Source organism: Eriocheir sinensis, chromosome 32 (genome assembly GCF_024679095.1).
Source record: "Eriocheir sinensis breed Jianghai 21 chromosome 32, ASM2467909v1, whole genome shotgun sequence".
Taxonomy (NCBI): Eukaryota; Metazoa; Arthropoda; class Malacostraca; order Decapoda; family Varunidae; genus Eriocheir; species Eriocheir sinensis.
In genome coordinates, this window is record NC_066540.1 from 16,665,981 (window position 1) to 16,678,201 (window position 12,221).

Here is a 12,221-nt window from a genome sequence, read left to right on the forward strand (position 1 = left end):
ACTACTACTATTACTATTATTATTACTATACCAAATCTCTCTCTCTCTCTCTCTCTCTCTCTCTCTCTCTCTCTCTCTCTCTCTCTCTCTCTCTCTCTCTCTCTCTCTCTCTCTTCTTTCTCCCTCCATGGTCAAATCAATATGGCTGCCTTTTTCTCTCCCTCTCTCCCTCTCTCCCTCCCTTCCTCTCCCGCTCTCTCTCTCTTCTCTCCTCCAATGAAAGGGCGCAGCGCTCCCTTATTCCTCCTCCTCCTCATCTTCCTCTCTACCAATCAGAGGAGGAGGAGGAGGAGGAGGAGGAGGAGGAGGAATAAGAGATGAGAAGGACGGGGAGATGAGGAAAATAAGAAGGGCAAAACGATATTACTCATCTCTCTCTCTCTCTCTCTCTCTCTCTCTCTCTCTCTCTCTCTCTCTCTCTCTCTCTCTCTCTGTTGACCTAAGAAGTCCACAGGTCGTTGGTATCGATTACGCAAGAGAGAGAGAGAAGGAAGGGGGAGGATATCATCAAACAAAGACTAATGGCTCACCTAATTCATTAACCAGAGAACTTTCCCCCTCCCCCCTCTCTCTCTCTCTCTCTCTCTCTCTCTCTCTCTCTCTCTCTCTCTCTCTCTCTCTCGGCGGACAAAAACAAGATTGGTTCGTGTTTTTTTCTTTCTTTATTACAAAAAAAATCAGATTCAAAATACAATATATACAAAGTTAAGAAGGAGGAGGAGGAGGAGGAGGAGGAGGAGGAGGAGGAGGAGGAGGAGGAGGAGGAGGTGAACAAACAAACACAATAATCTTAAGGAGTGTCTTTTTTCCTTCCTCTTCCTCCTCCTCCTCTTCCTCCTCCTCCTCCTCTTCTTCTTCTTCCTCTCCCTTCATTTCATATTCCTTTCTTCTCCTTTTTATCTCCTCCTCCTCCTCCTCCTCCTCCTCCTCTCTTCTTCCTTCCTCACCTCTCCATTCTAACATCTCTTCCTCCTCCTCCTCCTTCTTCTCTTCTCTTCCTCTCCCTCTTCTTCTTTCCTCTCCTGAACTTCTACAATTTATTTTTTCCTTTTCCTCCGTCTCCTTCTCCTCCTCTTCTTTCTCCTCTTATTCCTTCTTTATCCTATTCTAACACCCTTCCTCCTCTTTTCTTCCCTTCCTCCTCTTCCTATTTCTCTCCTTCTTCTCCTTCTTCTTCCCCGTCTCATTCTCCTCATCTTACAATAATAATTTCCGTTCTCTTCTTCTCCCTATCTCCTCCTCCTCCTCCTCCTCCTCTTCCTCCTCCTTTGTTTACTCGTCCATTTAATTTCCACGTGCTTCCTTTGTTTACACGCGTGACGTCATCAACACAACCACGTGCTTCTGTTTACATTCGTGACGTCACTGCGTTGTGTGTGTGTGTGGGGGGGGGGGTCATGCTCCCCGTGCTGGAGTATGTACAGTAGTCGGCCCTGCACGACAGCCGCAGGATAAAGGCGGTCCTCCACAGGTACCGTTGTGAGGGCCGCGTGGGAGGCCGCCGAGAAGCACGCTGGTTGTCGGCGGCCATCCCTCCCTCTTGTTTACACCCGAGCGCGTGCTGGCCGCCGCAGGATCTGCCCTCCTGCTGACGCGCCGCGCGGGCCGCCGCCAGCCGCAGCGCGTGAGGCGAATCGTGACCAGCAGACGCTCGGCGGCCGGCAAGCCACGCGCGAAGACAGGACCAGCGTGACGCCAGGTGTGCAGGCTGTGGTGCAGGCTGCAGGCTTACAGGCGTGCTCAGGGCACCAGCACAACCGCCTCACGTAGTACTGCAGGCTGGGATGGTGGTGGTGGCGGCGGTACAGGCTGCCGCAGCAGGCTGTGGGGTGCAGGTCAGGGCGCCACCAGCGTGGCGGCCGCCGCGGAGTGCCGCTTCATGTGCAGGCTGAGGTGGTCGGAGCGCGAGAAGGCTCGCTCGCACAGCCTGCACTGGAAGGGCCGGTCGCCCGTGTGCTTGCGGTAGTGTCGCGTCAGCTCGTCGGAGCGCGCGAACCGCCAGCCGCAGCCGCGCCACCGGCACGTGTACGGCTTCTCGCCCGTGTGCGTGCGCAGGTGCGCCTTGAGGTGCGAGCTCTTGATGTAGGTCTTGAGGCAGGCCTCGTAGGGGCACGCGTGCACCACCAGCTTGCGGCGGCTGCGGCGGCGCCGCGCGGGGGGCTTGACGCCCGCCCCTGCCCCACCCGCCCCTGACACGCCCGCGCCGCCCACGCCTCCGCCCGTCACACCACCGCCGCCCACGCCCACCCCCGACACGCCGGGCCCCGCCCCGCCCCGAGCCGCTTGCCCCGCCTCCACGCAGGCCGCGTACTGGCCGGGGGGGACCGCCGGGAGGGACCAGTAGGTGGCGTACTCCTGGGGAAGGGGGGCGGCGGGGTGTGGCGCCCCCGGGTACTGGGGGGGCGTGGGGGGCAGCACGTACTGGTGGTGGGGGTAGTGTTGTTGTTGTTGCTGTTGATGGTGGTGCTGTTGTTGTTGTTGTTGTTGTTGCTGCTGCTGCTGCTGCTGCTGCTGCTGCTGCTGCTGTTGTTGTTGTTGTTGTTGTTGTTGCTGTTGTTGTTGTTGTTGTTGTTGTTGCTGTTGTTGCTGGTGCTGGTGCTGGTGCTGGTGCTGGAGGTGTTGCTGGTGGAGGGGGTGTGGGGGGTAGCCCGCAGCTGGGTGGTGGGGGGCGCCCATGTAGTGCAGGGGGGGCGGCGGGCCCGGGCCGGGGGGGCAGACCTCCCCCCGGCGGTAGCCCCCCACGCAGGGCACTTTGGCGGGGGGCGCCACGCCCTCAGGGTAGCCCCGCTTGAGGCCGCCCCGCGCCCCGGGCCCCAGGCGGCAGGCGGGGGGGTCGTAGCCAAGGTTCGGGATGTACAGGGGGTCGTGGGTGGGGGGCGTGGGGGGCAGCGGGCCCGGGGGGGGCAGGCCGGGCAGCAGGCAGGCCTCCATGGCGTCTTGGGGGGCAGGGCGGCGGGGGCGGCAGGCCCTGGGTGTCCTCGCCCCCCAGCACGGTGAGCACCCCTCCGGTCTCGCAGTAGGGGTGGGGGCCGGGGGTGGAGGCGGGGGGCATCGCGGGGGGCGGGGGTGCGGGCGTGGGGGGGTGGTAGGGGGGCAGCTCGTCCGCCAGCAGCACCGACTCCAGGTCCAGCCACACCTGGGGGAGAGGGGGGGAGGGGTGAGAGGGGGCGGAGGACGGGGGAGTGGGGAGGGATGATGGGGGGAGTAGGGTGAGAGGGGTTATAGGGGCGTAGGGGTGTGGGGTTAGAGGGGAGGGGGACTGGGGGCGGGGAGGGGGGGAGGGGTAGGGGGGAAATGGTGTGAATGGGATGAGTGGGGGAGAAGAAGGGGGATAGGGGTGAAGAAGAGGTGGAGGAGGAGGAGGAGGAGGACGAAGAAGTTTGAGGAGGAGGAGGAGGAGGAGGAGGAAGAAGAATTTTGAGGAGGAGGAGGAGGAGGAGGAAGAGTGTTAATAGGTGTTGAGAGAGAGAGAGAGAGAGAGAGAGAGAGAGAGAGAGAGAATGACTCCATAGATGACTCACTTCCTCCAGTTTCTTCAGACAATCATTCTCTCTCTCTCTCTCTCTCTCTCTCTCTCTCTCTCTCTCTCTCTCTCTCTCTCTCTCTCTCTCTCTCTCTCTCTCTTACTTACCTCCTGATATTCCTTCATGATGGAGAGAACTTTTCCTTCCTTTCTTTCTCTTTCTCTCTCTCTCTCTTAATTTTTCTTCTTTATCTCATTTTCTTCTTATTTAATTTTCTTTTCTTTCAATTTCTCTCAACTTTTTATCTCATTTTCTTTTTATTTATTTTTATTTTCTTTCAATTTCTTTCAACTTCCTTCACGTATATTTTTTCCTATCAAGTTTTTTTTTGGTAAATATCTAATTTCTTTCACTATTTCCTCTATCTATTTTTCTCCTCTTCTTTCTCTTCCTCTTCTTTCTTCCTTCTTTCCTTCTTCTCTTTGCATTCCTTCTTTCTCTCTCGTTCTCTTTCCTCTCTATTTCAATCGGTCTTCCTCTTCTTCTTCTTGTTGTTTTCCTCTTCTTGTGTATATATCTTAATTAATATCTTCGTTATTTCTCTATGTCATTCTTCTCTTCTATATTTTATTTCTCTTTCATCCTTTGTTTCTCTTCCTATTATTTCGTTTTGATTCATTTAGTTTTTTATTTAATTTCTTCGTTTATTTTCTTTCTTATTTCATTCACTTTTTAATCATTTGCTTTTCTCTCTTTTCATTCATTTACTTTCCCTTGAGAACCACAATTTTTGAGTATTATTTGTCTTAAGAACCACAAATGTTAAGTCCTTCTGTTCTTCTGTATTTCTTAGGCTCACAAACGTTGATTTTTATAGCTCTTCAGAACTTCAATTGTTGGTCATTTTTGCTTTCTTTGTTTCGAGGATCACAATCATTTATATTTATAGCTTTTCAGAACCACAATTGTTGATCTTTTTACCTTGTTTGTTTCTAGGTCTACAATCATTTATATTTATTGCTTTTCAGAACTACAATTGTTGATCTTTTTGCTCTGTTTCTAGCACCACAATCACTTATATTTATCGCTCTGTAGAACCTCAATTGTTGATCTTTTTGTTTTGTTTGTTTCGAGGACCACAATCATTTATATTTATAGCTTTTCAGAACCACGATTGTTGATCTTTTTGCTTTCTTTGTTTCGAGGACCACAATCACTTATATTTATAGCTTTTCAGAACCACGATTGTTGATCTTTTTGCTTTGTTTGTTTCGAGGACCACAATCACTTATATTTTATGCTCTGTAGAACCACAATTGTTTAGTCGATTTACTTTGTTTCTAGGATCACAATCACTTATATTTATAGCTTTTCAGAACCACGATTGTTGATATTTTTGCTTTCTTTGTTTCGAGGACCACAATCACTTATATTATAGCTTTTCAGAACCACGATTGTTGATCTTTTTACTCTGTTTCTAATTCGTGTGTTTTCGAGATTCACAAACATTCAATTTTATCGGTTTTCAGAATCACAAATGTTTAATCTTTCCTTTTTTTTTGCGTTTCTAGGCTCACCAATGTTTATCTTCATCACTTTTTAGAACCTTAAATGTATCCTATTCTGTCTAGTTTTGTTTTTCTTTTGTGTGTTTCTCAGGTTCACAAATCTTTATCTTCAGAACCACAAATGTTCATTCTTTCTGATTATGTGTTTCTCAGGTCCACCAATGTTTATCTTCCTCACTTTTCAGAACCACACATGTTTATTCTTTCTGTTTATGTGTTTCTCAGGTCCACCAATGTTTATCTTCCTCACTTTTCAGAACCACAAATGTTTATTCTTTCTGATTATGTGTTTCCCAGGTCCACCAATGTTTATCTTCCTCACTTTTCAGAACCACAAATGTTTATTCTTCTGGTCACTATATGTGTGTTTCCCAGGTCCACAAATGTTTATATCTTATCACTTTCTAGAACCACAAATGTTCCAGCTTTATCACTTTTCTTACTAGTGTGTGTTTGTGTGTGTGTGTGTGTGTGTGTGTGTGTGTGTGTGTGTGTGTGTGTGTGTGTGTGTTTCCCAGGCTCACAAACGTTCCTTCTCTCCACCTTCTCTGTAAATCAACACATATATTTTCAGTGTCTTTTTTTTCACTTTAAATCAAAAACACGGAGGTAGAGCACCGAGGCAACGCGCACCTTACAGTAAGCACCCATTAGCACTTTGCATTCTCTTCCTTCAATTCTTTTCTTTTCGCTCACTTCTGTTCGTTTCTTTCAATCTTTTTTTCCTTCCAATATAATCCTTGACCTTTCTTTCAATAGGTATTAGGTTATGAATCCACAGCTATCTCCTGTTTGATAGCTGTAGAAATTAAGAAACATATAAGTCACAGGCTTAAATTGCGTTTGTACACGGTTTAAATATGCAATCTCTTCTATTCCCCTTTTAAATCGTGTTATCCTCAAATATCTCCTGTTTGATAGCCGTAGAAATTAAGAAACATATAAGTCACAGGTTTAAATTGCGTTTGAGCACGGTTTAAATATGCAATCTCTTCTATTCCCACTTTTAAATCGTGTTATCCTCAAATATCTCCTGTTTGATAGCTGTAGAAATTAAGAAACATATAAGTCACAGGTTTAAATTGCGTTTGTACACGGTTTAAATATGCAATCTCTTCTATTCCCCTTTTAAATCGTGTTACCCACAAATATCTTCTGTTTCATAGCTTTAGAAATTAAGAAACATATAAGTCACAGGTTTAAATTGGGTTTGAGCACGGTTTAAATATGCAATCTCTTCTATTCCCACTTTTAAATCGTGTTATCCTCAAATATCTCCTGTTTGATAGCCGTAGAAATTAAGAAACATATAAGTCACAGGTTTAAATTGCGTTTGTACACGGTTTAAATATGCAATCTCTTCTATTCCCACTTTTAAATCGTGTTATCCTCAAATATCTTGTTTGATAGCCGTAGAAATTAAGAAACATATAAGTCACAGATTTAAATAGCGTTTGTACACGGTTTAAATATGCAATCTCTTCCATTCCCACTTTTAAATCGTGTTACCCACAAATATCTTCTGTTTCATAGCCGTAGAAATTAAGAAACATATAAGTTACAGGTTTAAATTGCGTTTGAGCACGGTTTAAATATGCAATCTCTTCAATTCCCACTTTTAAATCGTGTTATCCACAAATATCTTCTGTTTCATAGCCGTAGGAGTTAAGAAACATATAAGTCACAGGTTTAAATTGCGTTTGAGCACGGTTTAAATATGCAATCTCTTCTATTCCCACTTTTAAATCGTGTTATCCTCAAATATCTCCTGTTTGATAGCTGTAGAAATTAAGAAACATATAAGTTACAGGTTTAAATTGCGTTTGAGCACGGTTTAAATATGTAATCTCTTCTATTCCCACTTTTAAATCCACTAGTGTTACCCTCAAATATCTTCTGTTTGGAATAGATGCGTCATTCCAGTCACAGGTTTAAATGCCTTTGTATTCCGAGATCACAAAGAGGTTTAAATCGTCCATAATAATCGGTCTAACTATAAATACATTTCCATTTATTCTTCCTTTTAAGTCATAGGTTTAAATCGTCCATATAATCGGGTTGAACATATCTTCGTGTCACGCCCACAAGCATCTTTAGATCGTCTTTGCAATGGGTTTAAATGTACAATTCCTCCTTCTAACTCCACTATTAGGTTCAAATTGTCGCTGTCCAGAGTTTAAATATACAATTCCTTCGTTTTAAGTTTGCCAACAGGTTTAAATTGTCTCTGTACTCGGTTTAAATATACAATTCCTTCGTTTTAAGTTCACTAACAGGTTTAATTTGTCTCTGTACAGTTTAAATATACAATTCCTTCGTTTTAAGTTCACTAACAGGTTTAAATGTCGCTGTACAGTTTAAATATACAATTCCTTCGTTTTAAATTCACTAACAGGTTCAAATTGTCGCTGTCCAGAGTTTAAATATACAATTCCTTCGTTTTAAGTTCACTAACAGGTTCAAATTGTCGCTGTCCAGAGTTTAAATATACAATTCCTTCGTTTTAAGTTCACTAACAGGTTCAAATTGTCGCTGTACAGTTTAAATATACAATTCCTTCGTTTTAAGTTCGCTAACAGGTTTAAATTGTCTCTGTACTCGGTTTAAATATACAATTCCTTCGTTTTAAGTTTGCCAACAGGTTTAAATTGTCTCTGTACTCGGTTTAAATATACAATTCCTTCGTTTTAAGTTCACTAACAGGTTTAAATTGTCGCTGTACAGTTTAAATATACAATTCCTTCGTTTTAAGTTCACTAACAGGTTTAAATGTCGCTGTACAGTTTAAATATACAATTCCTTCGTTTTAAGTTCGCTAACAGGTTTAAATGTCGCTGTATGTGGTTTAAATATACAATTCCTTCGTTTTAAGTTCACTAACAGGTTTAATTTGTCTCTGTACAGTTTAAATATACAATTCCTTCGTTTTAAGTTCACTAACAGGTTTAATTTGTCTCTGTACAGTTTAAATATACAATTCCTTCGTTTTAAGTTCGCTAACAGGTTTAAATTGTCTCTGTACTCGGTTTAAATATACAATTCCTTCGTTTTAAGTTTGCCAACAGGTTTAAATTGTCTCTGTACTCGGTTTAAATATACAATTCCTTCGTTTTAAGTTTGCCAACAGGTTTAAATTGTCTCTGTACTCGGTTTAAATATACAATTCCTTCGTTTTAAGTTCGATAACAGGTTTAGATTGTCTCTGTACTCGGTTTAAATATACAATTCCTTCGTTTTAAGTTCACTAACAGGTTTAAATTGTCGCTGTACAGTTTAAATATACATTTCCTTCGTTTTAAGTTCACTAACAGGTTTAAATGTCGCTGTACAGTTTAAATATACAATTCCTTCGTTTTAAGTTCAGTAACAGGTTTAAATGTCGCTGTACAGTTTAAATATACAATTCCTTCGTTTTAAGTTCCCCAACAGGTTTAAATGTCGCTGTACAGTTTAAATACACAATTCCTTCGTTTTAAGTTCACTAACAGGTTTAAATGTCGCTGTACAGTTTAAATATACAATTCCTTCGTTTTAAGTTCAGTAACAGGTTTAAATGTCGCTGTACAGTTTAAATACACAATTCCTCCGTTTTAAGTTCGCCAACAGGTTTAAATTGTCTCTGTACTCGATTTAAATATACAATTCCTTCGTTTTAAGTTCGATAACAGGTTTAGATTGTCTCTGTACTCGGTTTAAATATACAATTCCTTCGTTTTAAGTTCACTAACAGGTTTAAATTGTCGCTGTACAGTTTAAATATACAATTCCTTCGTTTTAAGTTCACTGACAGGTTTAAATGTCGCTGTACAGTTTAAATATACAATTCCTTCGTTTTAAGTTCAGTAACAGGTTTAAATGTCGCTGTACAGTTTAAATACACAATTCCTCCGTTTTAAGTTCAGTAACAGGTTTAAATGTCGCTGTACTCGGTTTAAATATACAATTCCTTCGTTTTAAGTTTGCCAACAGGTTTAAATTGTCTCTGTACTCGGTTTAAATATACAATTCCTTCGTTTTAAGTTTGCCAACAGGTTTAAATTGTCTCTGTACTCGGTTTAAATATACAATTCCTCCGTTTTAAGCTCGCTAACAGGTTTAAATGTCGCTGTACAGTTTAAATATACAATTCCTTCGTTTTAAGCTCGCTAACAGGTTTAAATGTCGCTGTACAGTTTAAATATACAATTCCTTCGTTTTAAGTTCACTAACAGGTTTAAATTGTCGCTGTACAGTTTAAATATACAATTCCTTCGGTTTAAGTTCAGTAACAGGTTTAAATGTCGCTGTACAGTTTAAATACACAATTCCTCCGTTTTAAGTTCAGTAACAGGTTTAAATGTCGCTCTACAGTTTAAATACACAATTCCTCCGTTTTAAGTTCGCCAACAGGTTTAAATGATCTCTGCACGCTGTTAAAGGTCAAATGAATGGTTCCTTTAGGTCACAGATTACTCACGCGCGTTCCTTTAAGTTGATTCTTCGAGATTATAAATTAAAATAGTTATTCATTTAGGTCACACGCATTCCTTTAGATTTTAGAAGACTTATACGATGGTCTTTTTAGGTATAGGAGTGAAATGAGTGATTCCTTTACCTTACGAATCACTAACAAGCAAATAGTGATTCCTTTAGGTCACACGCATTCCTTTAGCTTTTAGAAGACTTACACGATGGTTCTTTTAGGAGTTTAGGAGTTAAATGAGTGATTCCTTTACCTTAAATGGTGATTCCTTTACCTTACGAATCATTTTACGTGATTCCTTTAGGTCACACGCATTCCTTTAGCTTTTAGAAGACTTACACGATGGTTCTTTTAGGAGTTTAGGAGTGATATGAGTGATTCCTTTACCTTACGAATCACTAACAAGCAAATAGTGATTCCTTTAGGTCACACGCATTCCTTTAGCTTTTAGAAGACTTACACGATGGCTCTTTTAGGAGTTTAGGATATGGTGATTCCTTCACTTACCTTACGAATCCAAGGTCACACGCATTCCTTTAGCTTTTAGAAGACTTACAAGATTGGTTCTTTTAGGTATAGGAGTAAAACGAGTGATTCCTTTACCTTACGAATCACAAACAGGCAAATAGTGGTTCCTTTAGGTCATAAATCACTCAAACGCATTCCTTTAGCTTTTAGAAGACTTACACAATGGTTCTTTCAGGTATAGAAGTAAAATGAGTGATTCCTTTACCTTACGAATCACGTACACACAAATAATGATTCCTTTAGGTTATAGTTCACTCACACCTGTTCCTTTAAGACCTGGAGGGCTTATTCGTTGTTTCTTTAAGGTTAAAGGAACGAACTGCTACTCCTTTGCCATATAAATATCTGACACCCGTTCCTTTAGTGTTTCAAGAGCTTAAAAGATGGTTATCGTAGGTTTAGGAGTCAAATTGTTGGTTCCTTTAACATATGAATCACTTTAGGAGTCAAATTGTTGGTTCCTTTAGCATATGAATCACTTTAGGAGTCAAATTACTTGGTTCCTTTAGCATATGAATCACTTTAGGAGTCAAATTGTTGGTTCCTTTAGCATATGAATCATTTAAGAAGTCAAAATCATTGTTCCTTTAGCCTATAACTTACTCCCACGCGTTCCTTTATGTTCTGAAGGGCTTACACGAGAGTTCTTTTAGGTTTAGTAGACTAATGAGTGATTCCTTTACGTCTAAGTTCATTCACACGCCTTCCTTTTGCTTATGAATCACTCACACGCGTTCCTTTATGTTCTGAAGAGCTTACAAGATGAGTCTCTTAGCTTTACGGGACAAATGAGTGATTCCTTTACCTCTTAGTTCATTCACACTTTCCTTTAGCTTATGAATCACTCACACGCGTTCCTTTATGTTCTGAAGAGCTTACAAGATGAGTCTCTTAGCTTTACGGGACAAATGAGTGATTCCTTTACCTCTTAGTTCGTTCACACGCCTTCCTTTACCTTATGAATCACTCACACGCGTTCCTTTATGTTCTGAAGAGCTTACAAGATGAGTCTCTTAGATTTAGGGGACAAATGAGTGATTCCTTTACCTCTTAGTTCATTCACACGCCTTCCTTTAGCTTATGAATCACTCACACGCGTTCCTTTATGTTCTGAAGAGCTTACAAGATGAGTCTCTTAGCTTTACGGGACAAATGAGTGATTCCTTTAGGTCACGAATCACTGACACGCTTATGAATCACTTTAAGAGTCAAATTACTGGTTCCTTTAGTATATGAATCACTTTAGGTGTCAAATTACTTGGTTCCTTTAGCGTATGAATCACTGAAGGGGTCAATTTACTGTTTTTTTAGTCTGTATAAGTATGTTCTTGGATTCCTTTAGCATATGAATCACTTAAGGAGTCAAATTGTTGGTTCCTTTAGTATATGAATCACTTTAGGTGTCAAATTACTTGGTTCCTTTAGCATATGAATCACTTTAGGGGTCAAATTACTGTTTTTTTAGGCTGTATAAGTATGTTCTTGGATTCCTTTACCATATGAATCACTTAAGGAGTCAAATTGTTGGTTCCTTTATCTTATGAATCACTTTAGGGGTCAAATTACTTGGTTCCTTTAGCATATGAATCACTGAAGGGGTCAAATTACTGTTTTTTTAGGCTGTATAAGTATGTTCTTGGATTCCTTTACCATATGAATCACTTAAGGAGTCAAATTGTTGGTTCCTTTAGCTTATGAATCACTTTAGGTGTCAAATTGTTGGTTCCTTTAGCATATGATCACTTTAAGGGTCAAATTACTTGGTTCCTTTAGCATATGAATCACTGAAGGGGTCAAATTACTTGGTTCCTTTAGCATATGAATCACTTTAGGGGTCAAATTACTTGGTTCCTTTAGCATATGAATCACTGAAGGGTCATATGAATCACTTAAGGAGTCAAATTGTTGGTTCCTTTAGCATATGATCACTTTTAGGGTCAATTTACTGTTTTTTTTAGGCTGTATAAGTATGTTCTTGGATTCCTTTACCAAATGAATCACCGACACTCGTTCATTTAGCGCTGCGAGGACCTGCACGACGGTTCCTTTATGTGTCGCGCGGTCCGTGTCTGACGGGGCGGGGCGGCGGAGCGACTGAGGGCGGCAGGCGGTGTGACCCCCTCCCGCCTCGCCCCGCCCCGCCCCGCCCCGATAGCCCCGCCCCCCGCCCTTTCAATCCCCCGACCCCCTCCAACCAAA

General features: G+C 42.2%; 1 protein-coding gene across 2 annotated transcripts; it reads right to left on the reverse strand.

The window, feature by feature from the left end:
• Positions 1–879: 879 nt before the first annotated feature.
• On the reverse strand, positions 880–5,333 carry LOC127006302 (Kruppel-like factor 2). Of its 2 annotated transcripts, XM_050876015.1 has the most exons (3): positions 4,935–5,333; positions 3,632–4,445; positions 880–3,136 (listed from the first exon to the last, which is right to left on the reverse strand). In XM_050876015.1, exon 3 carries the CDS (start codon positions 2,929–2,931, stop codon positions 1,837–1,839), a length of 1,095 nt encoding a protein of 364 aa, XP_050731972.1. In that variant the 5' UTR covers positions 2,932–3,136; positions 3,632–4,445; positions 4,935–5,333; the 3' UTR covers positions 880–1,836. The 2 variants fall into 2 exon arrangements, with proteins under 2 accessions (XP_050731972.1, XP_050731971.1); XM_050876014.1 differs by having other exon boundaries at positions 3,632–5,333.
• Positions 5,334–12,221: the final 6,888 nt, after the last annotated feature.

Excerpts from the sequence above, each read along its gene's own strand:
- LOC127006302 (XM_050876015.1), bottom strand. The coding sequence starts at position 2,931 with ATGGAGGCCTGCCTGCTGCCCGGCCTGCCCCCCCCGGGCCCGCTGCCC.